This window comes from Amblyomma mixtum, chromosome 3 (genome assembly GCF_055824585.1).
Source record: "Amblyomma mixtum isolate Tamu chromosome 3, ASM5582458v1, whole genome shotgun sequence".
NCBI classification, from domain to species: Eukaryota; Metazoa; Arthropoda; class Arachnida; order Ixodida; family Ixodidae; genus Amblyomma; species Amblyomma mixtum.
Window position 1 is genome coordinate 129,935,903 of NC_143014.1, and position 26,520 is coordinate 129,962,422.

Here is a 26,520-nt window from a genome sequence, read left to right on the forward strand (position 1 = left end):
CTCGAAGGGAAGTGTGATGCAGATGTTGATTTTCCTTCTGCAAAAATGAAGCAGAGTGGGCTTGGTGGCGAAGGCAGTAGCTGCTTAGAGAAACGCCAGCGGAAACCTGTTCACGAAACGACAGAACCAGAGTGGAGCACACCTTTAGCTGCATGCGATGAAGGTTGCAGCAGGTCAGCTCTTCTTTCACTAGACGAGAATTACGCTACTGATTTCGTGGCTGTTGCAGCAAAGTTTCCAATGGTCATGCATATGAACCTATACAAAGAAGACACCCCTCAAACTTGGACAGCAATAACGGACCACTGCCAGAAGATCACGTAAAACCTGGCCATTGAACCCAAGGTACATTCACCAAAATAAGGGAGTAATTACTCATAGGCATCCACCCAAGCGCAGCCATACGGCTACAAATTAAAGCTTATGCAGCTCCCGCAAAAACTTCCCAATTTAACGAAAATTCGTCCATGTCCGAGGTTACAAACCGGGGGCCACTGCTTCACCGGAGCAGTCGCTCTACCAGATGAGGTAATCGCAACGGTTTGGTTTGGTTTATGGGGTTTAACGTCCCAAAGCGACTAAGGCTATGAGAGACGCCGTAGTGAATGGCTCCGGAAATTTCGACCACCTGGGGTTTTTTAACGTGCACTGACATCGCACAGTACACGGGCCTCTAGAATTTCTCCTCCAAAGAAATTAAACCGCCGCGGCCGGGATCTAACCCGCGTCTTTCGGGTCAGCAGCCGAGCACCATAACCACTGAGCCACCGCGGCGGCTAATCGCAACGGCTAGCATATGGTAGGGCAAGAGCGAATTGATCAATAACTCGAATTGGGAACTACTCATTGGCGTCCACCCAAGCGCAGTCATACGGCTACAAAGGAAAGCTTATACAGCTTCCGCAGAAACTTGCTAGCTGAAGAAAAATTCGCTCTGGTACGGGGTTCGAACCCGGCACCAGGACGATGCTTCACACTGACCATGCTTATTACATAAGATACAATAGCGAATGCTTGTTTCTAAGAGGAAGTACTGCGATTTTGTACTGTGGACAAAGAAAGGCTTCGTAACAGTATTTGTAATGATGCGCAGTTTTTCACGAAGATGGGAGATGGCTGGAAAAACTACTTTGAGCTTGTTTTGCTCCCTTTTTTTTTCGTACCTTACACCGAAGTTCACGCGACAAATTACATATAAAGGGCGTGAAAGCTCTTATGATTATGAACTGGCTGTGAGCAAAAGGCTGAATGAGTGATGTAGACGCTGTCGGCAAGTTTTAAACAGATATAGTTGTGGTAGCTTTTTTTGTTCTCCGTTAACAATAGTAAATTTACTCAATATTTTGATTTTCTGTTGAGTTATCATAACAAGTTGGTCATCACGTTCAAGTTGAAACGCAATACAGAGTGGCAACTGAGACTCAATGAAGCTCGCTATATACGTTCTGTCGAATCGAAATGGAATGTGTTTTGAGTCCTTTCACTCTTTATTCTGAATGGAAACAGCTTATCTTTGTAGGGAAACATTACCAGAACGTTATTAAATGATTTCTTTGGGTCAAAAGCAACAAAATATCCCATCCGCCATTCACTCGTTGCTTTCTGAAACATCACACGCGCACTTTTACTATAGGCAAAAATTTTAAGCTCCCATGAAACCAACTGCAACTGCGCAACTTTCGCTGAAACATTTTATAACCCGAATCTCGAAATTTTCTAGCAAATGCCCTGTCTGTTAGCCCTCTAGCAGCATTAAGTAACAAGTACGTGGAGGCGGCATTACAACGCAGAATAAATATGCCACACCCACACAGTCACCTCTCTCAAACCTACGCGCTCATGCTTATATACTCGCTATGAAGAATGTTCCATCTCGTGACGCTTTAATAGCCGCACATTTCGAAAAGAATTTCAGCCCCAATGACGAAACCTGTGGGTGCCACAAAGCAAGAGCTTTAACTGCAAAGTTCTATTAATTGAAGTGACTCCTTAGTGCACGTACAGAGGAAAAAAATATAATTTAGTACTCGAAATCGACTCCTGACGTAGATTCCTGCATGTCTGGAACGTTTTTTTTGCTTCCCTTCGCACCAATATTTCAATGGTTTAAGTGCTTCTTTCATAAACACTACTGAAGGGTCTTTTTTTGACCGTTCTATAAAAAATGAAAGTATAGGAAAATAATTGCCGAACGAAATTAACTGATTCATTTGACTTGCAGGCAATTGGCTTCTTGTTGTCTTAAGTTTAAATGTGACTCAATTGATGGGTAAGTAATTGTCTGACTGTTGACACATACCTGTAGAGAACGTTTTGACGTCTTAACGAACGAGGTCAATAAAGTTTGAGCTTTAACTGAATTTTTTTAGACCCTACAAGTACTCAGTAAGTGGTCAATGAAACTGAATGTGCATTTTTTTAAGAGATCGCAAAAACAGCTGCCTCTGTTTGGTTTCCTGCGTTCGTTCGTGACGCTATAATATTACACAGGTCTTGTACCACTCCCCGAGCACCGTCTTTCATTTCAACCAGACGCAAGATACAGGCGAACCACAACGGCGGCATCCGGGTGTTTGAGCGTCAATTCAGCGCCAGCCCATTCACTTCTGCGTGTTCGGTTTGCGACAGATTCTCAAAGATATTGCGCCTTTCACTGGTATATCTGTTAAACTACCTTATTTATCAGTAGAATCAATACCAGCTAGCGCTGGAATTCGCAGTGCCTTTGACGGTAGCCTGGCATTCTTGTATTTTCTTGGTAAACGTTTTTTTACCATCGTCTTATATTCTCTCGTTCTTCTTTTTTGATCAGAGACTGGTATTCTTAACGCAAGGAGTGAGTATTGCAGCGACAAACCTTTAGCTAACAGCATGGTGAGATTATTCGGTGCAGCTTTGGCAATATTGCGCCGTCACAACTGAAGAAACTGTGACAATAAATTACAACTATCCGGAATGAAGAGCTGCCAGCACTACCTCAAAACAATCTGCATTGAGCAAGCCTCGGCGCTCCCGTTCATCCTGTCTGGGCGAATCTGATATGAAAGCAGGCTCACCATTTCTCCCATCGGTATACGATGCGACAAGTGTCAATGAATTCGAGGATGTGTGTTGACACCAGAGAAAAGCAACGCTCACAACAGTTATATGCAAGCAGTAAAACACTCTGAGAAGTGAGTTCTGCTAACAAGCTAGTAGTAGTATGTTATACAAGTAGTAGTGCTGTTGTACAGGTCTTGTTTTCATGAAAAATGGACGTACGCATAAACCTCTCGTAAAGCTTTGCCACTTCAGTGCATGTGTAAGCATGCGATGAGGACGCAGGCACACTCAATCATTATTCAGATATTTGAGGTCGTATGGTCTAACATTTACAACTACGCTCCCAATCTATGCAGTCTTTATCAGCCACTCCAGAAACAAGCCGCAGATGCTATAACTACTGATTCCACTTACAGGCCTTTGTAAGCCGAAATTATAAGTAGCCATTAAGTTACTCGAAAACGCAACAGGTATTGGCATTCTTTTTTTTTTTTCAGTTTCAGCACATTTACAAAGTACAGGAGGAGGTTCAAAGGTTACAGAACCGTCAGGAGGGCTTCCTGTACATATTGTGCATAAAAGTTACCTAAAAAAAGCTGCAACAACCCTTCGTTAAATATATAAAGTACAAAAACATTCAAAGTACAGTGACATTGATTAGAAAGCAATAACAGATTCATTGTTTTGAAGTTAGTAACTTTGAGTACAGATGCAAGATATACGTCTTAACAAGAACAGCAACGATTAGAACAGCAAAAGCAGTTTTTGGATTGTAACAATGATAATGCAGCACTCACCATCAAACGCAAACCAATATAGAAGAGGAATAGGAGTACAATAGGAAAATAAACAATATTCGCAATATCCCATGACATTGGGCTAGTGAGGTTAGCATATGTTGTTTTAATCTCTTCTTGAATACTGCAGATTTTCCAAGTGATTTAATTTTATTGAGTAACTGGTTTCAGAACGCTATACACATAAATTTTGTTGTAAATTTCTCCTAATTTCTTATCATCGGTGGAAGAATGTTTGCATTAGCAGCAAACCTTGTATTATTATGATTAACTAAAGACGTGTCACTCATGAAGTTCACAGTAATTTCGTTTAAGTCATTGAATAATATTAGTGAAAACTTATGCTGGAAAAGGTACCGCAGCGGTAGTATGCGTAAATCAATAAAGAGAGGTACAGCCGTCGCGATGGCTCAGTGGCTATAGTTACCGGCTGCTGGCCCGAAAGACACGGGTTCGATCCTGGCCGCGGCGGTCGCATTTCGTTTAGGCGAAATGCTAGAGTCCCGTGTACTGAGCGATATCAGTGCACGGTAATGAGCCCCAGGTGGCTGAAATTATCGCAGCCCTTCACTACGGCGTCCTTCTTAGCCTGAGTCGCTTTGTGACAAACCCATAGCACTTTAATTAAACGGTTAAAGGTAAGCTCTAGTGCTTGATTTTGCAGGAGCTTGAGATTTTGAAGGTGTATAGCGCACTATCCCATGATGAAACGCAGTATTGTAGTTGACAGTGAATGAATGCGTAGTAAATTGTGTGTCGTGGAAAGTAAGACGTATTTTTATTATTATTCGTAATCCAAACGCCACTTTTTTAAAAAAGCTTTTGTACGCCTATCAAATTCAATATACCGATCCAAAAGGACACCTAGAGGCTACTTCTTTCGAGGGTAATAAAGTATTAAATAAAGTACTGGAAATGAAGCGTCATTTATTCGCTGGGTGCTATTAAATAGCGTGAATTTGGTCTTTGTGAAATTAATATGAAGGTGATTACGCGCGCACCAAGCAAATTGATTAAATCTAAGTTTAGTTGATTGAATAACGATCAACTGCGTGAACAAGCTAAATTTGTTAAAGTAGCGTGTTAGACAAGCTACCTAAAGCTTTTCAATTACTTTACTGAAGAAAGATAGTATGCAAATAGGTCTATAATATAATGTGTGCGTACGCAGATGCTATAAATTAAGATATTAGTTTCACAACTGAAGTGTGCATATCATCTAAACTAGGCCAAGTTGTTCTTAAGTTAGTTATGACATCGTTTATGTCATTGAGGTCCGTAAGAAAAAATAAAATGAGTGAGGGGTCTGTGGCAGTAAATACAAGGAACACATGAGTAACTTATCAGCTTAGGAAAAGTATGGATTAATTTCATTAACTATGTCAGCCGAGTCTGTTAGAACTTGGGATCCTACACTAATTTTAGTAATGTTATGTTTGCGCGAAGGTTGATGAATAAATGTTTTATTAATTTCCCCAAGTTTTCCTGTGTTATCTTCATATTTTTAAGGCGGAAGCCTTTACTGCCTCATCGTTGCACGTAGGAGTTGTCGACATAAATGTCACGCATTTCAATTGGTCAAAATGGTAGTGACGTCACAGTGTGCGAATTTCAAACGGGGCCAATTGTACTTCGGCTAGTAACCATGCAAGCAATTAAAGGGATGGTATAGTGATGCTCCAAGTGAAATAAACAAATAAAACAAAGTTGGAAATTGGTCGAGTTGGGGAATCGAACCAGGGTCTCGGGAGTGCGAAACGAGCACTCTAACTACTCCGCCATGCCAGCATTCCTTTTTTTTCCGTGGGATTTATTTACATGGTTTTGTACAAAAAGTATATACATATGTGAGTGTGTATATCTATTTACATAGAACCTAAGTAGGCGCTACGTAGGACAAACATTATAGTCAACATATTAGAACTAAACGGCCGGTAAGGATATACAGCGCATCAGGAGAGGAAACCAATCCGGTAAAAAGTCCAATTTTTTCTAAATGTACTTTACCTGCAGCAACATTCGGCTAAAATGAATTCTGGGCGAAAAAACAGGTTCAACGTTGCGGTCTTGCATGCGCGTCTTCTAAAGGCTATGAAGTACAATCAGAAGAATCATATCATAGGGCTTCGAGTCATGTTGGGAAACAACACGGTAGCGCACACTGTAGAAATTTAGGAGAAAATCTTTGTGTAGCGTCCTCTGCAACACATCCCAAAACAAAATCCCTCCGCCATGCCAGCTCAATGGTTTGAAATGAACATCTTCCTCCCTTCCCGTTATATACGGCGAGGTTCAGGTGTCCACCGCGATATGCGAGATAGATAGGTACATTTCCTTTCCTCAAAAACTAATTTACCGACGAGCAAGGCGTAGAGCTGAACGGGCATGGCGTTCTGTGGACTCCCTGGGAGCGCTGCAAGATGCTGTCGCGTTCCACTCTCAGAGGCGAAGCTTAACATCTTAACCACACATCAGTGACACAAGCAGCAACACCGCGCTTAGGGCTTTCGCTCCCCGCACTTTAGGTCAACAAAGCGCCCCCCTGAATTTTTATTAAATCTTCTTCAAAGTAATTACGTTTATCCTGTCTCAGGAGCGAATTAAGCTTGTTAGAGTAAACAGTGTGTACCGCATTTTAAGGTTAATGTTTAAAGCTTTAAGTTTTTCATGAAGACTGTCTTCTATTGATGTTCTTTAGTAAACCTCGAGTAATCCAACGGTTTATTCGTTTGCAAAGCAACGAGTAGATGCATTTACGTCAGTAGAGTGATCATAACTATCTTTCATTTTTGAAGTAAATTCTTTAATTGTAGTGGTTTTATTAGAGCTACTAAAAATGGGTGACCAGTCAGTGTTGCCAATGAAATTTAAAAATTTGTTTTCGTCAGTACGGCGTATGTTGTACTCGCCTGATTCGGGTTGCTCTGCTGTTTCAATGAGGAAAAAGGCTCATTGCCGCCGTGATCGTCATTAACAATGCAAAGTGTGTTAATTTTCTCCTTCCTCCAACACATTCAGCGTGGTCTGCTAGCAGTATTTAGTCCTTTGAGGAGAGAAGGAAATGTTTTATTTAGCACGCCAGCTTCGATGTTACACGTAGAATGGGCTTCTATGAGTCGTCGACCAGTACGTTTCTGACGTGTCCATAGCTTCAGCTTGCGCACAGACGAATGCTGGAAATGTCCTTGTAGCACTCCGACATTGGTGGTAGCGTCCAGGAATTAAAATGGCTATGAGGCGACTCAACTATCTGTGAATAGATTTAATTGCTTTCGCTATTGATGGCCGCCATGGGACAGTGCTTTAGCGCAACTCTCGGTATTGCTTGAATATTGTGAGACTCTGGGAAAGCTTCGCTAAATGGGGTCCCCTGTGTGCATTTTCGCGCTTAATAATTACGGCCTAAGAAGTTCAGCTGATACAGTTTGGTGTGCGCGGCACACAACAATTGTTTCTCCATTCTTCGTAGGTAGTAAGGCTAATCGAACTCCATGTATACAAATAAAGTGAGCTGCAATGCTATCGCCTTTCACGGGGTTGTCAGTAGAGCGTATTCTTTTTAGAAATGCACTAAATTACCTTCTGGACACCTACGCGAGGGTTAGCCCACAAATATTTATGCCACGTTTAGCGCACTTTTTCACAACACCGGCTTTCGGTTCCTTTAATGGTGCTGATCTAGCAACGCTGTGTTAAGCGAGCAAGCACTCTTATTCAGCATCACCGTAAATTGAACGGTCCGATTTATATTAAAATAAAAAAGCACTGCCTGTCGCGATTTACTAATTTACTTGGTGGCAGAGGTCGGTGAGAGTTAAAGTGACTGAAAAATTAGCAAAACTGACCGACAAGAGCGCACTTCTGTTTTGCACACAACACGGCCTCAGAGACGCGTAGATGCGGTGATACCACAGTGCATGCCACACAGCCACACTGTCTCTAATTTTAAGCGCCTTGGATCCACATTCCTGCCTGCCTTGAGTAAAAACTCACTTTTTTGTGAGGGAGGAGGAGGGGGAAGGGGGCCCGAACTGGTTGCACTAGCACAACAGCCGGTTTGATCAACTATAATTCAGGCCCAGCGAGTCCTTCATGGCAGGTCAAGATCTTTCCAGAGATTCATCACATCTGATCCCTTTGTCTTTTCGGCAATCCACATTTTCGTCTTCTCAATTTGCTCAGCAGTGAAATGGCCCTTCCAGTCACCGACGATGCCTTTGCGAATGTATCCATCGTCTTCATGCATCTCTTCAGTGCTTGTCACATTGTTTCGGTATACTTCCATGGACTTAATGAGCTTATCAGCAGGTAAGTCTAGCATGTCTTTCACAAGAGTCTGTACCTCGTCGTTGAACACGTCTTTCATGTTACTCAAACTGGACGCGTCCACCACTCTTCGAAGCAAGGTCGGATTCTCACGTAACGCTTTCCCGTAAGTTTCATCGAGAAAGCTGGCGATTTGTACAGTCCAAAAGTCAGTATCTGCTTTCATCTGTTCGTATGTAAAGAAAAGGACGTTTTGCTCCTGGCGATGCTCGTACCAGGACAGCAAGTGGTCAAAGTAATCGCCATACGAAACTTTTCCGGCGATAAACATTTCGTGGAATTTGCCGAAGGAAACGTCTGTCACACTCTTTGAGGTCATGCTTCTCATGTGATAGTAGTACGACACGCAAACGTCGTATGGATTGCGCGCGACGTAGATGTACTTCGCCTGTTTGGAGTACGGCTGCTTCCCGAACGGCAGGTGCGTCTTCAAAACTCCGGGCCTGACCATCCTTTCGGCCGCCTCGGAGCCCATCATTTCCAGGTAAGGCGATGCAAGCATGAAATCTACGGCTTTCGTCGGCGGGTGTCCCTTGCTCAGTACGCTGAGGACGAGATACTGTGTCCACGTTGTGCCGCACTTGGGGTACGTCACTATGAAGACATCGTCTGGGCGTGGCCTGTACGTCATTGCGGAGCGAATAAGAACCTCGCGGAAGAAAGAGTGCATCCACAGGCCGTCCACATCTCGGAATTCCTCAGTGTTCATGGCTGGTGCTGAAGCGGAATACCACGTGCTTGTCGGAGCACCTTCCGAGCAGGATGAGCTGCAACATTGCATAGTCAAATTAGTCTCCGGGGCCAGTACGGTCCGTTTAGAAACCTGTTCGTCAAAACAAAAACGCAGTTACAAAACACAGCCCATTGCAGATAAGATAGCACGTTCAGCGAAAAGCCTTCCGCCGGTTGTGCTCTCTAAACTTTGCCTAAAATGTTATGCTCAATTACGACTAAAGTGTTCCGAGTGATTGCACCTCTAAACCCGAGTATAATAATAACTACAGCGTTCTTGCTGTCGTGTTATTTTCGGCGTTCGGCGTATTTTACAGCATACCACGAACAGGAAGGCTTTAGATGTTCCTAATTCTATATTTGAATGAAATAACGAATAAAACAGGATTTGGCTGACCTGAAAAATATAATTTCTCGACTGCTTCGTTCGTATGAAGCGCGTGCATAATTTGTCTCCCTGGGGGTGAAAGTTTAACCTGAGGCATATTGTTCAGTTTTGTTCTGTAAATCAGTTGCGGAATTATGGGAGGAATGCTCTTTCCGCAGTGCCCGACTGGAAGCGGCGAGCGGGTAGAGAGCACGTGACAGGGGCGCCGATGTGTGACGCAGGCTCGTAGGCGTGTCTAGTGCTGTTTCGGTTTCGGCCGTGAGCGGCTCCAAAGTTGCTTACGCTGTAGCGCCGACGAGAATGGCATTTTCTAAAATCTATAAACTGATATGCAGGGTGGGCTCAAAGCTTCTGAACAGATCAGAACCGCAACTACTCAATATTAGTTAAGCAGCCTGCCGTTAGCACATCTTAGCTGTATTCTGATGCGTTACACCGCTAACAATGCTATGCCTTAAAAAGCACTATTCCAACTCAAAAAGCCTGCTTTTAAATATTACGGACAGCCTTAGGTGAAACACCCTGTACAGCATGGTGGAGTTTTAGTGCTAGAAATAGTCTTTTGCCATTTTGTTTCACTGACTTCTTCGAAAAAAGGTGCGTGCCTCAATTCAATCACTCCTAATTTTTGATAACTTGCATTGTTCTAAGTCAATTTTTTTTATCTCATCTTTCAATACTCCGCTTTTGGTTTCCTAGCTTTGGTATTGGAGCTGGTATTCTTTCTTATGCTGTCTCGTTTTAGCGTGCGTTTAGCACTGCATAAAATGGCAACCATGCACTTAAATAAGTGATTTGGGCCCCTGACCAAAAAAAAAACCCTTTTCAGGCATGAATACTCTTCAAAAAGAGTTGATGAAATTTTCTGCTTTGATGAGAGAAATTCAGAAATTATAAGAGCGTTCAAGTAATTAGATGTCAATCCTTGCCCACTGTGCACAACCAGCACGACATATTGCGCGATAGCGTATACAGCTCGTTTCGTCTGAAAGCAGTCGGCGTAAATGGTCGGCACCGCGTGTCGGAAATAATCGCAAGCTGCATAAAAAAAATCGTATCATGATAATTTATAGTTCTAGTGATTTATGACTGATTGGTGTTCGGTAGGCTATGACGAGTTAATGAAACAATTGTAATTAATTGATTAATTATAGCGACTAGAAATGAAACAATTGGAAAAAGGGGGTTCAAAGGTGTCAAAATGCTCTGAATGAAAAGCCAATGCCTGATGATGCTAATTAAGAAACTTTATAGTGCGTAATTGATCAATTAGTTGATTGAAACAACTGAAAAAAAATGAAAAATGCGTTCAGAGGTGTCGAACTGCTCGAAATGGAAAGCATAACCCACTACGCTATCGTGTCATACACTTAAGGCGGAGCTTAAGTGTCCCCTGCAGTTTTTCAGGTGCACGGCGGATTAAAAAAAAAACCACTCCTGACTCACTAATTAACCGAAACAGCAAAAAAAACATATAGAACAAAGAAAGAAACTGCATTCTCGCAGAGAGTGAGCATATCACTGCAAACAATGAATATTTTGGCGTGATTAGCACGTTTTAAAGATTTAAGCTCGTTTTTCTCTAAACGCATTTTTTGTGATCTTGTACCTTTTTCACAAAAAGTTGGGCTCCATGCAGTTCACTGAAATATTCTTCAATAGCAGCAGTAATGACCCGAAAAACCATTGGAATTGCGCTGACTGTAGTCGGATACAACTCAAGACAGAAGCGGCAGATGCCTTTGAAAGAAGGCCCCTCAGGCAACGGGTGCCGATCGATTTTCGTGACGTCGCGCTTAATCCGATCAGCCGTAATTAATCCCCTTTTATCTGCCACCCCCTGCGATGTCACGCTAGCAGGTCCAAGGGGATTAACCACGATGTCCTGAGAATCGTTCGATGCCACTGGCCGGACGGCCCCCTTGAGGGGCATCTTGCTCTTCGTTCCTCAGTTGTATCCAACTATGGTTAATGTAGTTTTCTTGTGCGTTTATTATTTATTAGTAATTCTTTATTAATGAAATAAAAATGGAAACAAAAGATATTGCTAGCCGCGACATCTGCCATCGACACCTGAAGCACCTGAGCTGCGGGCAGATGGAACAAACGGAAAGAAAGAAGAAAGTGACGAGGAAAAAAAGACGGGAGCGATAGGAAGAAAGGATAGGAGATTTTTTAGTTAATGTAGGCTTTAAAGTTAGGAATTTCACTCAATATTGAACGCAGTAGATTCTGTAGGTTTTAGTAAGCGCATAATCTGGTTCCATATGTGTGAGACCAATGGACCTTAATGCACCCCTAATTATTAAGCTCTGTAATGAGCCACTATAGATAAAAAGCTAAATAAGAACTAAGACTTCCAACTTCAAAGAGCTCAATGATAGCGGCCAAGAGAGCCATTCCCTGCCCCATGGGTGCACCTATTCCCAGGCCATCAGGGTCACGTGACCTCATGGAAGGGAACACTCATCAGAGCATCCACATCCTGGCGTATGCGTTTCTTACCTCCTTCACTCAGGAATTATCAGTCTGGAAAAAGGTTCCCCGCTTTTAAATTCTTATCAGCCGAACACCTCGGACGAAACTAAACCAGCTCTAGACTACGTATTAGGAAAATTCTTGCGCCTAGACTACTGTACTGCACACTATGACTTGGATCCGATATTCTCTAATAAACCGTCTCGGCCTTTTTGTCAAAGAGCATAAAAATAACTTACCACAACAGTACGTTTGCTTCGCGATTCATTTTTTGGTGCGCTAGCACTTATAGTGGCCATTCCCTGCATTTAGCCGTTGCCTGCCCGCCCGCCTGCCTGCCACAGCACGTGCAGCATTCAGACAGGTTGACGATGAATAAAAAAGCGCATCAGCTTCAGTGCAGTGCTTGGAAAGGGGGTAGTGCAACTAGACAACAACGAGAAAATGGCGCTAAGTTTCTGCCATTAAGCCAACCCAGGCCAACATCGTTAAATATTCTGCTAGCCTGTTTAGTTAAAAATGCACGCCAAAGGCACACCGCGACTCGCGAAGCGGCATGGAAATGTCGGCTTGACCAATATGTGTTTAAACTTCAGAGAAATAAAAAAATAAACTATTTTTATATAAAACCTTTATTTCATGTCAGAATTCAGAATCACCCTTTCATTGATGGAAATATTTTTCTCAGCACCGACTTTTGAGACGTCCTGCGATGTAGGATGCGAGACAAATGCCTGCGGTGAAGCTTAAATCATTTGACACAATATTCCGTACCACATCAAGCATTTTGGTTTTATCATGATAATGCACAAATCTTGTTTGCTTCCGTTGAGGAATCACAGTGTAGGCTACACGATCAAATCTCCTGACTGCTTCCATAGAAGACTGGCGGCTCTTTCTTAATGCACAAAACGCACAAAATTGAAAGCACACGGTGCGTTGCTTACAGAGGGAAAGTTTCTCTTGAACCTACGCTAGAGAGCGCAAGATTTTACACAGCAAACTTTTAGAGTTACTGCGCATTAAAGCCGTGTCCTACATGGAAGACACTGACATATATACGGTGCACTCTGTTTGTCCTTAGGTTCCAAAAAAAAATAACAGCATGCACTTACTGTTCGTCACAAGGACGTGAAACTTCGCACTATTAGAGAGCCGCCTTGGCAGACAAATGTGTTTTTTTATATATTTTAGCGTACCTTTTTTTCTCAGAACGTTAGTGACAACCGTTTTTCATGATCATGCTCATCTCATAGTAGTCCCTGTACAGAAAGTCACTCCTCTTGTATTTTAGAAGAGCGCAAACTAACAAATCTTTACACAGAGTACTGTGCAACACAAAGGACGTTGATACCTCATTTTCATTAGTGCAATCGTTTTGGAACACTGTCTAAGAGTGCTGCTTCGGTTGCGTTCCGAGAAGCCTGATCAGAGAATCTGTTTCAAGAACGCTCGTTTTATGTTTATAGGACAGTGGAGTTCGCCGGTATAATTAGCGTAAAAAAATTAACAACCAATACCTACGTAAGGTGCAGTTGTCTCATATAGTGCCAGGCTTCATGATGCTGGCCGCCCACATTGATGCATGGTGCATGAAAACACTGCAGCACAACGTAGTTGATGCCACTTTTAATCTCGTGACAACGTTAACGCCCGCCCGATCAATTACGCCGCTATGAGAAAATTGCTTCAACTGCCACAAGTTAAAGAACTGCACAATGAGAACACACCTTGTACCCAGGAAAGTCCAAATGCGGAAATTCCTGTTTTGCACCAAACTCGGGGCATGGCGCTTGTATTTTTGTTCGTGAGCACACGCCTTCTGATGAGCACAGGTGCAGAACAGTAGTTGTGAACACGACAGCTTCGGTGTAACCATTTACCGAGGGTTGCATACGCCTTCGCCCTCATGGTCGCGCGAACTTACACGGACTGAAACACAGCAGTTCGTAGCTTGAAAATAAACTCGCGCATTCGGAGGTCAACCACGAACGTTGTGATCGACACTGGAACACGATGCGCAGCGCGTCGTGAGTGCAGATTGTGATGTGCAGTGAGGCTACGAAAGCCAATCCAAGTAGGAATGCTACGCGAAGCAAACATTATGTGTCTCGCGTTCCCACGTTGTCTTCTCGGCGGCACACTCATAGCATCGGTAACTATCTTCAAGGAGTTGGCGCTTCTTAATTCACTGCAAGCTATGAACGCTTTTTTGACCCTTGATATCGTCGCCTTTTTCGCTTCCGTGAAAGGCGAAGCTTGTTTTCATGTTTCATGCTCCTCAGCGGTACAGCCCTTCTCCTGCGTGTCTGGCTCACAGGGACCTGAACCGGTTTGGGATATGGTTCAGCCCCACTTTTGGGGCGACACGGTGAGCTTCTATTTTTTGTTTTTGTTTTTCAGGCGAAATGATCCGTCTTACCACGCAGATGTACCCACCCAGAGCTGCGCTATGCAGTTATAAAATAGGGCCTAGTAGACGAGATACCAAAATATGGAAGAAGAGTGGCGCTTAGAAAACAAACTCTGCGCCTCCTAATGCGCATTGGGAAATCCGAAACTATTTTACACCAGACCGATGGCAAACCTGGTGTTTATTTGTCGCTCCAGTTAACATGTTTACAGCAAATTTTGATGACATTGTTAAAGCTGCTCTATATCAAAGAGCATCAAGTGAGAATGCTTTCTTTCTGCATGTGTCATGTGCCATCACATACAAAATATAGGTGCAATGATCCAAAGTTTACCTTCGAAGGCGCGAATTCGTTGTCTCATACAGCAGCTGCAAATTAAAGGCTGCATATATTGCTGCAGTTTTTTTTTGTTTTTTGTTTATATTCCAGACATTACTTCTTGCAGAAGACGGAAATAAGTACGAAAGGCCAGATTAGGAGCGAGAGTAGATGAAATAAGATAAAAAAATATCAAAACCTGTTCTCTTTCCACATCATTCGCCACTAGATGGGTGTCGTTGACGGGTTGCGTGCTTTAATTTGCCTTCAGCCGATTAACCAGGCCAGCACTTCTTTTAGTGCTCGCCCTGGGATTTGATCTTGAATCGCGTTGTTCTTGCGCTGTGCGTCTCATTATGAACCTGCACTTGTATCAAGTGGTCCATCTAATATATTTACTTCTGAACATAGTGTTCCGCAAATCATTCCTTTACCCTTTACTTTCCCAAGAAAGTATCAAGAACACGACCATACGATGTTCGAACAGAGAACACACGTACAGTCTGCGTCACACTTGCGTATAGAGCGCTCGAGCGCCGTCCTCCCTGCATAAAACTCGGTGCCTTGTCATAGCGTCTAGCTTTTCAAGGCTAAGCTTGCGTGGTAGTAGCGCCAAAAGAACCTGCGTGCAATGTGGACACAAGCAATTTGCTCGCAAACCGTGGAGACCTTTCTAATTTCACTATTGACTGTGTGGTGTAGACTGCTCGAGCGCTCTACACAAGGGTGTCGCAGACTGTACGCATTGCAGCGCAGTATCAGTAGTGTCAGCTCAGCGCTGCAGCGTCACTATGTCTACAGCGGCAATGACTCTCCTTCGCTGGCTGCATTTAAAGGGACCATGAAAAGAATTAAAAGACGCTTGTAAATGTTAGAAGTTATGCTCAGAAGCACTGACACCAAGTATGAGTCTTCGGAACTGAGCCGGCAATTTATTATGGATTTTTAAAAATCGTGTTTTTTAAAATTCGCGGGCCGATTGGTGTCTTCGTTGGGAGCGATTTTGAAACCAAAACCGGGAAAACAGACGTCACTAGTCCCATGACGTCGGTAGGCCACCACACGCTGTCATTCGCTCGAGCCGCGGCAGCTACGACGTCACGGGCACACTTCCGGTAGCGGTGAAAATCGTCTGCTCGAGGCGCCGCGCGACCCCCTCGGGCAAGCGCGGGCCAGGGCATTGCCTTCACGCATATGTTTCCAATTTACCTCTGCCGCCTCTTTCTGCCGGGAGTTCGGGAGCAAAGAAAGCGCCGAGACCGGAGAGGCGCTGCCGACGCACGCTGCTCTTCGGGAGTGCGACAACCGGAAGCCGTAAACCGAACGTCAGCGAATGACGTATTCATGGGCGGAGCCCAGTCCCGGAGCTGTTTTCTTTCTTTTTTCTTGGTGCTCCGCGCGTATGAGTTGAGGGGGGAGAGGAGGAGCGTGATTTTTAATCGTCTATAACTTCGTTGTTATTCATGCTAGCTCGAAAATTCTTTCGCTGGGGTGACGGGTGATGGATTGCCTATCTTTACGTAATCTCAATTAATTTGTTTCATAGTCCCTTTAAAGACGCCAACTTCGGATCGCCTGACAGGGTGGATGGGGACATGTGTCATGCAATTACGGTTGGTAAAACCTCGGAGAATCCAGTGACGATTTTCATCCGCGAAGACGGGCTTTACTTGTCGAAAGAGCGGCAGGGTTTAGAAAATGTTGTGTCTACACTGGTCCCAGCTCAAACAGCCGTTGCTGGCTGAACTATATAAGCAGCTCGCAGAAGGCGATTTCTAGACTGGCTGAAAGTTTTCACAGAGTTGTTTGAAACAAACGTCTCGGTTGGGCCTAGGACGGCTGCCGCCATGAAAGTTCTGACAAGCTCTTGCTGGGACCCAACCTGTTCTGTGTTGCAGTTTATTTAGAAAACAGTGCCACGTCCAATTTCAATTCTTGGCGCGCTGTAATTATTCGCCTGAGCTATTAAAAAGGTAATGGCATCAGGAAATGGGAGGTCACTAAGGTTTTCATTAGTGTGTGCACTGTACGTCAACATCATCTTCATCTGTCTGTATTCATCATCATCTCCCATCTTCGTCTTTGTCTGAAAAGCCATTCGTGCGGGTGGCAATAAAGCCTTCTCCAGACGTTCTCAATCACACAGCTAACATTCATTCCCCAATTCTTTCACTCTAAGAGCCTTAATACCTGATACAAACGAACGACTCATGACAGTAGAGAGGCTGTATCACCCTGCGTGAAGCCCTTCCTGATCGTATTTTATAACATTTCCTGTGCAGGGCTATGGTGACGCTGTACATCCTTACACGTAGACATTTTCTAGCACCTTTAGGTATGCCTTTTCCGCGCCCTGATTAGGCACTGCCTGCGTGACTGCCGATTTCTTCATTTATTCTAATGTTTATTTTAAACGTGACACGCTTGCAGCTTTCATTATCGGCAACGTAACGCGAACATCGTCTGGAATCTGCGGTGGACCTGAAGTCGAATATGAGGGCAAAGATAAATACGAACATGAAGCAGAACTTATACGAAACATTTCTTCCGAATCGTGCTCGAACCAGCGGCTACGTAAACACAGAAACATTATTTTCCGATGCCTTGGACCACTCAGTAATCTCCGCTGCCACTCGAGCTGAAGAGAACAAAACAGAAGTAGGCGAAACAAGACGTGGCCAACACGGGTTCCCGGCTTTCACCATCTATGAACTCCCTTATAATCATCTCAAAACTTGTTTGCAGCGCTATGGAAGCGATAGGACATCATCAAACAATCAGCAGAGTGACTAGATCTTAAAGGTGTCCCTGCACACCGTATTGACTGCTTGTCGTCTGCGTTCGCGTGCGTGTGTGTCACAAGTCAGTGAAGCCTTCGCAAGGCCAAATTTGAAACAGCGCTGTTGCGCACGCCTCCATATTATAAAACGACGAAGGCTATCTGACACTTGCAAAATGTTTAAAATATTAGCACTACCGACTTGCAACTAGCTTTGCGGTGAGAGAGAGAGAGAGAAAGGAATTTTAATGAGGGAAAGGTGGAGAGGTCGGCCGGTGGTAACATAGCCCTGGCCTGCTACTCCACACAGGGGAGAGGGAAGAGGAGGAAAAGGAAAGTGCGAATGAAGGCTGATGATGGCATAATACAATGAGTTTCTCGGGTGATGTCTACACACACACACACACACCACACTGGCTGGCACTCGCATCGCGGTGAGTAGACGCACATAAAACTCATAAAACTGGTGTCAGCAATACAAACACCGACACATGTCATTAACCATGTAGGTTGTGCACAGGCGGTCACAGACGAGTATCCAGGCCTGTTTCACACAAAAAGTTGAGCAGGGCCTTTGTCACACGGCACCAATCAGAACGTCTCGTCCTGGCGCCCAGAAGAGTTTCCTCAGAGAGAGGGCGAGAGTCCAGTCGTTTCACGGTCGCCTCCAATGTTGTTCTTTCAGCAGTATAGTTCGGGCACTCGCAAAGAAGGTGTCCAATAGTCTCTGGAGTGTGGCACTGTGCGCAATTTGGGTCACTTTCGATGCCGATCTTGTGAAGATAGTGTTTGGTGTAGGCAACGCCAAGCCGTAGCCGGTGGAGTAAAGTCCCATGACGTCGCACCACCATAGATGGCAAATGTAATCGTGAGCCAGCGTCAAGCTTACAGACGCGGTCCTGTTGATGACTCGAATCATGCCAGTGCGACTGCATTGCCGCTTGCATTAAATGCGCCAACAAGGCTCCAATGTCTGATCTAGAAAAGGCTATCTCAATGAAAGCACCATCACTATGTGCCATCCGAGCCTCGGCGTCAGCACGCTCGTTTCCCGCTATGCCGCAATGGCTCGGTATCCATTGAAACTTTATGATATGGCCGCGGTGGAAAGCTTCGGCTAACAAAACCACAATTTGTTGAACCAGCTGCTCGCATGCCCTTGGTTTTAGATAAGTTTGTACGACCTGCAATGCCGATCTCGAGTCGCAGAATATAGTCCATTGCTGCGCTGGCTGGTGACCAATATAAAGGACGGCTTCTCGTATGGCTGCCAATTCGGTTGCCGTAGAGGACGTTTTGTGCATGAGCCTGAAACGGTGACATGAGGCATTTCCTGGCACTAACACCGCTGCAGCTGAAGAAGTGGTCGTCACGGATCCGTCCACGAAAACATGCTGGGTGTTAGTATACATAGATGTAATGTATGACAGCGCCAGCTGTTTCAGTCCGACTGTTGGAATGTGCGTCTTCTTTGTTATCCCTGGGATTGTTGTCCGTATAGATGGTTTTGGTACTGCCCAAAGTGGCACCTCCGCAATCTGGTGTGGCGCGTAGTTCGAAGGCACCGCATTGCGCTGCATCCTAAGGGCTCTGGAAAAAGCTGCATCTGGACGCGCCGCACTAATGTTGGTCAGGGGGTGATGACGATGCCTGGTCAGATGCCGCAAATGCACACGAAGTGGCTCCTGTTGAAAATAAATTCGTGCTGGGCAGGCTCGGGCCTCATAAAATGTGCCCCATGTAGAAGTTTTACATGGCAAACCCAAGCATACTCTTAAAGCACGAGCCTGCGCGCTTTCAAGCACATGCAGGCCTGATAGTCTGACTCCCGAGAGAACAGGTGCACTGTATCTGAGAAGACCGACTACCAGCGCCTGGTACACATGTAGTAAAGATCGCTCAGAGGGACCCCAACATTTTCCTGCCATACACCGCACAATGCTTGCAAAGCTGTCGAGCTTTTTCTTGAGCACAGAAATGTGCTTCGTCCAGGACAGGTCACGGTCTATCGTAACACCTAAGAATTTGTGATGTGTTACGTATGGAACAATTTGCCCGTCGATTGTGACCGGATACCACGCCATTAACTTGCGTGTGAAAGCCAATGCTACGCTTTTAGTTGGCGAAAGTTCAAGCCCCTGACGGCGCAAGTACGCAGACGTAATGGAAACCGAAAGCTGCAATCTTGCTTGCACTTGGGGACGCGTGACACTTGATGTCCATATGCAAATATCGTCTGCGTAGGCGGATATCGAAACAGTCTTCGGCAGTTGTTTGAAAAGGCCAATGAGCACGAGATTGAACAACGTTGGACTAAGCACTCCTCCCTGAGGAACACCACAAGCAACATGATGATCTGCTGTGTCTCCTTCAAGAGTCTCCATGTAGACTGTCCGGTTTGTCAAATAGCTTGCAATCCAATTGTGTAGACGTCCGCCTATGCCACATTCATCGAGTGCATTTAGTACTGCATCATGCTGAACATTATCGAATGCGCCCTTGATGTCGAGGAAAAGAGCAGCAGTCAACCTGTGACGGCGTTTTTCATGTTCTACCGTTGACACGAGATCAATTACACTGTCGATGGCAGACCTGCCTTTGCGGAAACCCGTCATTGTGGAAGGGTACAGTTCACGTTTTTCAAGGAACCATTCTAGACGGGTTAGCACCATACGCTCCATCGTCTTGCCAATACAACTTGCCAGAGCTACTGGTCTGTAGGATGCTAAGTCGAGTGGCGATTTCCCTGGTTTGAGCAAGGCCACAATGCGGCTTCTTTTCCACTGCTGTGGAACAGTGGCAGAGGCCCAAGAGTGGTTAAACAATGTTAAGAGGGCTTCCATTACCTGTGGGCCTAGATGACGAAGCGCATTGTATGTTATTCCATCAGGTCCTGGGGACGAAGGATGTGTACAAGCAGAAAGAGCCGCTTTCAGTTCTTGAATTGTGAAGGGGATGTCCAGTCGATCGTCCATCGTGGGGGGAGCACATCGATGCTGCCGAGGTGAAGAAGCGCTTCCGGCAATTCTCGAACAGAAATCCTCTGCCACCTCTAGTTCTTGCCGTCTTTCATAAAGTGCCAATGCACGGAAAGGGTGTTTCTGCTGGGGAAATGTCGGCAGTGCTCGAACGACGTGCCAGATTTTGGAGAGTGGTTTGCGGGGATCCAATCTGCTGCAAAATGACCGCCACCGTTGTTTGCCTAGGTTCTCCAAATAGCGCTGTATTTGCTTCTGGGCACGTCGAGAGGCCCGGAGATCCGAGACATCCTTTGTCCTCCGGTATTTTCTTTCTGCGCGCCGACGAATCGCCCGAAGCTGCGCGTAGATCACATCCACTGGAGCTGTGGAATTGGGCGCTGAGATGTTGCGCGTTGTATCTTGCATGGCCGAAATAATACGCTGTTCCACGTCTGTTGGATCAGCGAGGTTACCACAGGTTTCTTCTAGAGCAATGCGGAAAGCACTCCAGTCGGTGCAACGTATTTTGGCATTGGGAAGACGGTGAAACCACCGTAGCTGCACATACGTTGGTATGTGGTCACTTCCATAAGTTTCAATATCAGCACACCACGTTGCGAACGATGAGAGGCGCCTGGATACAAATGCAAGGTCCAGGCAGCTGCTGTAGGTAGTCCCTCGTAGAAATGTCGGCGCGCCATCATTGAGCAAAACAAGACCTGCATTGTCCATGAACGTGGCGATATCCCGTCCTCGAACGTTCGTAATGGCGCTTCCCCAGCCGTGGTGATGCGCATTGAAATCTCCTACTATTATATGTGGCTCTGAAACGCTGTCGAGTAGCGATTGTAGTCGTAGGGCATCAAATCGACCCCTTGGTGGTATGTAGCCACCTATAATAGAGATTGTGCGCCCATTCAGAGTCACAGTGATTGCTACATACTCGTTGCTACTGCCCCCAGGAATTTGATGCCGAATGTAAGTGAGGTCACGACGGACGCATAGTAGTACCTTGCTCAAATGCCCAGCCGCTTCAGAGAGGAAACTTTCATAACCAGACAGTCGAAAAGGAGATGTGATATTAGGCTCACATATTACAAGCACTGGAAATCGGTACTTGAAAATCCTCTGCCTGAAATCTGCTAGGCGGCCTCGCAGACCTCGAGCATTCCATTGTAATACTGCCGATCGAGAGATTCTCTCCTGTAGTGAGGGTGCTGACGACGGTAGAGCCATAATTTTTGACTGCTATTAAAGGGTGGCAAGCACCGGTTCAATAGCGTCTAAAATTTGGACAGCAGCCTTAGCAATTGGCGTGTACACTCCAGCAATTATCAGCCGTAAGGTGCCTATCAGCTGTTTCAGCATCGCCCTGATTTGATCATCTGTTGTAGACACATCCGGCGGACGCACAGGCGGACGTGTCACAGAGCTTACAGCACGCGATGGTAGAGGTGGCCACTCTGCGGAGTCCTCCTGGGTGGTTGACAGTCTTGGCTCTTGCGGAGCTGGATGCGGTGGCTTCTGCGCGGCAGAGTGGTCTCGGTCCTCCTGATGTATTGACACGTCATTTACTGAGCTCAATTTCTTCTGCCGGTTTCGTGTCCTCCTCCTGGAGCGACGTACCGCGATTGCTGCTTCTCGGTGAGTAGAATGGTCTCTCACCATTTTCTTCAAGATCTTCATCTCTGTTTTCACCTTCGGACATTCCCTAGACGTTGCCTCATGAGGACCTTTGCAGTTGGCACAAACTGGAGGCTCAATCGCACATGTAGGTCCCTCGTGCACGCCACCACAACGCGGACATGCTTTAGTGCTCGTACACGCAGCACTTACATGTCCAATCTTCTGGCATTTTCGGCACTGCACCGGTCGGGGCACATAAGGACGCACTGGGTGCCTCACAAAACCCACTTTCACATGGGATGGTAAAGTAGTACCCTCAAACACTAGTTTGACACACCGTGATTGGCCGAAACGGTGGATGTCAGTTATGCGAACAGAACTTGATAGCAGTTGCACCAAGTCCATATCCTTGATCTCTATGTCCACGTCAGAAATCACACCAGCAGTAGTGTTAAGTCCATGAGCGAAGAACGAGCGGACTCGTATGTTGCCAAGGACAGACACGGTCTTCAACTTCTCCAGGGTGGCCTGGCTAGAGACATCAACAGAGAGGATATTCCTTCTTGCATTAATACGCACTTCTTTGACTTGGCCCGGAACCAGTCGTTCAAGGAGAAGAGTCAAAGTCTGCCTGTTGATGGAGTTGAGATTCTCTAAATCCTCAACAGGCATGTATGAAATTGTGTAAGTGAGAGATTGCTCACTTACATTGGCCTCGTTAGCAGTCTTCTTGCTCACACTGTGTTGGTTAGGCATCTTCGTGGTCACAATGGACTTGTTAGCCCGCTTCGTACGCACACTGGGCCCACACTCAGTCGGGGTTTTGGAAAGCTTCCTCTTCAGGCGCCGACTCACAATCTCGGTGTAGCCACCGTCGAACTCCATGTCATCCGAGTCTGAGAAGCTAGACGACCCCGGGAGCTCCGAGGGGAGATCCATACTGCATCCAGGTTGATCTGTGCGGTTCACACTGCTAACCACAGAAGGCAGCAGAGGCGGCGGGTCATCCGCCATCGCCTAGGACGGCGAGGTTGCCTTGAAGGCCACAGAAGCACAAATTATTTTGAAAAAGCAGGAGCTCGATCAAGATAAGCTGCCGTTCGCAGCGCTCTTCGTCTTCTTGCGAAAAACAGAGCGAAGCAGCTTACATCTCCTTAGGCACGCACCGCGACTCAAAGGCTTATAGATCACGTCTGTCATGGCTCGACTGCCTTTGGTGAGCATACGAACACAGTTTTCTATGCCAACATACTACGTTGCCTATACCACTTACGCTGCAGAATGTCCCCAAACAGCTGTCGCCACGAAACGCTCAAGATTCATTTCGAACGCTTTCTTCGACGAAGACAGTTGATACGCATATAGGTCACGTTGAAACATTGCTGAAGATCCCGATCCTTATTCGACAAAATAATCCCGGAGGTCGCTGCCTTCTATACTTAATTCCGAAAATGGAGGGCTTACACGTACCGATATAAGCTCGCTACTTATACCTTCGCACGTTGCGGCGGATTAGAAAAGCGGCCCTTAAACATTTCTTCCGAGCGTCTCGCTTAGTGCAACTGTTTTTGAAATTTTAACCGACCATTCATCTACCGCACGCCTTCTGAGCACGCTCAAAACACTCCCGGATACTTACGTTTGTCGGGTGGGCCGCGGAATCGAAAGCCTCTGCAAAGAGGCGTCAGCCTAACAAGCCCGCCAAGTGATATGTTCTCGCATATCGCTTCGAGACGGATGCGCGTATCTTTTTCCGCCCGTCAAAGCAAAAGCAAGCAAGACGGTGGCTATCAGACAATGCGCACGCAGTTGGGGCGTGCGCAAACAGCGAGATTTCGAGCAGCGCACGTTGAAGTGTATACTGCGCAAATAGCGTGTTCAGACTCATCTCGTGGCGTTCCTTGCTCAGATGTTCACGGAGAGAGATGAACGCTTTGCAAAGTTCGTGCCATACTTCTGTTTCTGGAAAGTTCGAGCTCTACTTCTCGCGTTTCGGGTCTCAGCGTTATGCATTACGCGTATAACGCAAATCGCAACCCAGTGGTGGCCATGGTAACCGGCGGCAGCCGTATCCCCGAGCACTACAACTCAAAGGACACTATGTTGACCCGTATATATATCCCCGTGTGGGGATATTTTATTCAATTATGTAAATACCTCGGTCACCATGGCAACCACTGGGTTGCGATTTGCGTTATAACGCATAATAATGAGACCCGAAACGCAAGAAGTAGTGCTTAGCGCTCTTAAAGCGCATCAGTCAGGGCTAGTTAGTGGTTAACGGTCAATACCTTTTGGCTTGCCGAGGCAATACTAACGACTATGAGGCGCTCCGTAGTGGACGACTTTGGATTAGCGTGTATCACTCCGATGTTTTAACGTGTGCAGAAATATCAGTCCACGAAAGTTTTGTCATTTCATCTTCGTCAAAATATTGCCGCCACGGCTGGGATCGAGCCAGCGAACTCGTGCTTAGCCTCGGCACTGCGACCGCGAAATCAAATCTCATGCTGTCATTTCCCGTTTCAGTTTCAGCTATGACGATTCAGATGCTTTTCATTCGCCTCGTCGGGGGACAGAACCGTGAATACGAATATACATTGTTTCGCGCTATATGCGTTACCATGCAAAGTTGCTAACATCCAATAAATCTATCTTTTCATTCACCATCAGGTTTGTTTAGGCGTTACGGGTAGTAGTGTTAAGTACAAGAATTAAAAATAATACAATACAAGGAGATTGGAAGGCTCCAGATTGGAGGATGAAGACGATGCGGGCGAGTAGGTGGTTCTATTGTGAGCTGTTCATGGGAAGGAAACAATGTAAATACTAGTTAGTTCTGCGACTTGAAATGCTTACTTGGAATCGATTATCAATACGCGATGATACATAATTTGAAACAGTGCTTCAGTGATTCGATATATTTTGTGGAAGAGAAAAAGCCTAGGCATATTATATTACTAAAAGATATAGAAGGAATAGAGTTGTTTCCGGGAGCGTGAAACGAGCTGAGCGAGAGCAGTCAGTCGAAATAAAATGATCTGAACAAATTTTAATATATTTCAGAACATTCCAGAAAAAAAAAACATGACGAAATAAGGAACGCGGAGGCCCCTACAGAAGACGTATATTCCATCTTCGATCGAATTAACGGCTGTTTTATATATACAGGGGCCGAATCAAGGAACGCTCTTAATCTAAAGACCGTCTCAAAACAGTCTCAAAGCTCCGCTCCTGTTGTTCTGCCCTGACCGCGGCACTGACCATGCCCTGACCACGGCACGGACGCGCTCAGGGCCGCCCAATAGGAGCGCGGCTTTGAGACTGTTTTGAGACCGTCTCCTGAAACAAGCTAAAAGTTACGGCGAAGAAAAACAAGCATGCGATACGCATTGTTAGCTAAGTGTTCGAAAGGAGTTTTTTTTTTTTTTTTAGATTCCTGCTAACGCGTACTCCAAGACATTTATAGACGGAAACGAAGCTTAGGGCGGATCCATTAATAACAAACTTATGAATGTGGGTTAGATTTATTGGGAAGTCATCTTATTTCATTGCTTTACATTTATTTACATTAAGCATCATGAGCCAAGTGTCACATCATGCAGAAATGCAATTGATGTCATAGTGAAGAAGTGAAGAAAAGTATCAGAGCAGTTGGAAATTCCTCTCTCAATGTGTAACATAGTCGTCAACGAACAACCAAATAGATGATATTGTGAGTCGAGGAGGATCATTAATATAGATTAGAGTACCGATGTTAGTGGTGAAAGACGTTAGAACGCCGATGTTACTGATGAAAGGTTAACTTCGTGGTCATTAGGTGCACATAATAAATGCGGCCACGCCAAAAACAATTAATCCATTTTAATACTGGAAGCCAGTGCAAACCCTGCCATTTGCGTATTGTGAGACATACATCAGGGTGGCGTGAGTAGTCGGCGCTAACTGCTGTCCGCGAAAGAAATGTCGTGAAACTTATTCGTAGCCTGTATCCGGACACTACAATTTTGGTGTTGAGCACCCCAATGAGCGTTAACAGAGCTCACAACACTACTTCAAGACCGAAGGTTGGCGCCGGCGATACAGGGTGATTGCCTGTGGAGCACTCGCGCATTCGCCAATTGCCAGCAAACTTTTCAGGAATAACTGCTGCATTTGATTGTGCTGAATCCTTTAATTTTGTGCTACAGCCTTGATAAAAAGCAGAAGGAACAGCCATTATCCCCAGCCTACTGGAAACTCACCTCAGTCGGAAGCACTATTTTTCCTTGCTAAAGAATCCAAATGTTATTTATTTATGTTATGCTCTTAACAAGCTTGGATAACACTGTCATAACACTCGAAAGCGAATACCCCATTTTTATTACAAAGTTCTGTGTAAACAGACTCGAGTTCCAGTGACCTTGCTTAATAATACTGATTTCAGAAAAAAAAAGGAATATTGAAATGAAAAAAAAAATGACAGGACGGTTAGCAGTGGTTAACGCGAGATTCAGCGACAGCTGCTAAGGGATTTGTACTTGCCGATATGTTTTAGTAAAGAATATGAGAGCGACCTCAAATATTTATAGTTCTAGGGCGCATTTTTTAGTATTTCACCCATAGTAGTTTTTTGTCAAGGTCTACTCTCCGATCCGCCGTTCTAGAGGCGCAGCGCCTC

At 45.3% G+C, this 26,520-nt stretch overlaps 2 protein-coding genes across 2 annotated transcripts in view; both read right to left on the reverse strand.

The window, feature by feature from the left end:
- The window catches only part of LOC149351813 (sulfotransferase ssu-1-like), a 46,219-nt gene extending 22,615 nt beyond the window's left edge, over positions 1-23,604 (reverse strand). Inside the window, exon 1 of the mRNA XM_089581142.1 lies at positions 23,500-23,604. The gene's annotated coding sequence lies outside the window, so the exon portion shown is untranslated. The remainder of the gene's footprint in view (positions 1-23,499) is intronic.
- Positions 3,700-23,564, reverse strand: LOC149351814 (sulfotransferase ssu-1-like). Its single transcript, XM_089581140.1, has 2 exons — positions 23,500-23,564; positions 3,700-8,932 (listed from the first exon to the last, which is right to left on the reverse strand). Exon 2 carries the CDS (start codon positions 8,872-8,874, stop codon positions 7,930-7,932), a length of 945 nt encoding a protein of 314 aa, XP_089437266.1. The 5' UTR covers positions 8,875-8,932; positions 23,500-23,564; the 3' UTR covers positions 3,700-7,929.
- Positions 23,605-26,520: the final 2,916 nt, after the last annotated feature.

Excerpts from the sequence above, each read along its gene's own strand:
- LOC149351814 (XM_089581140.1), bottom strand. The coding sequence starts at position 8,874 with ATGAACACTGAGGAATTCCGAGATGTGGACGGCCTGTGGATGCACTCT.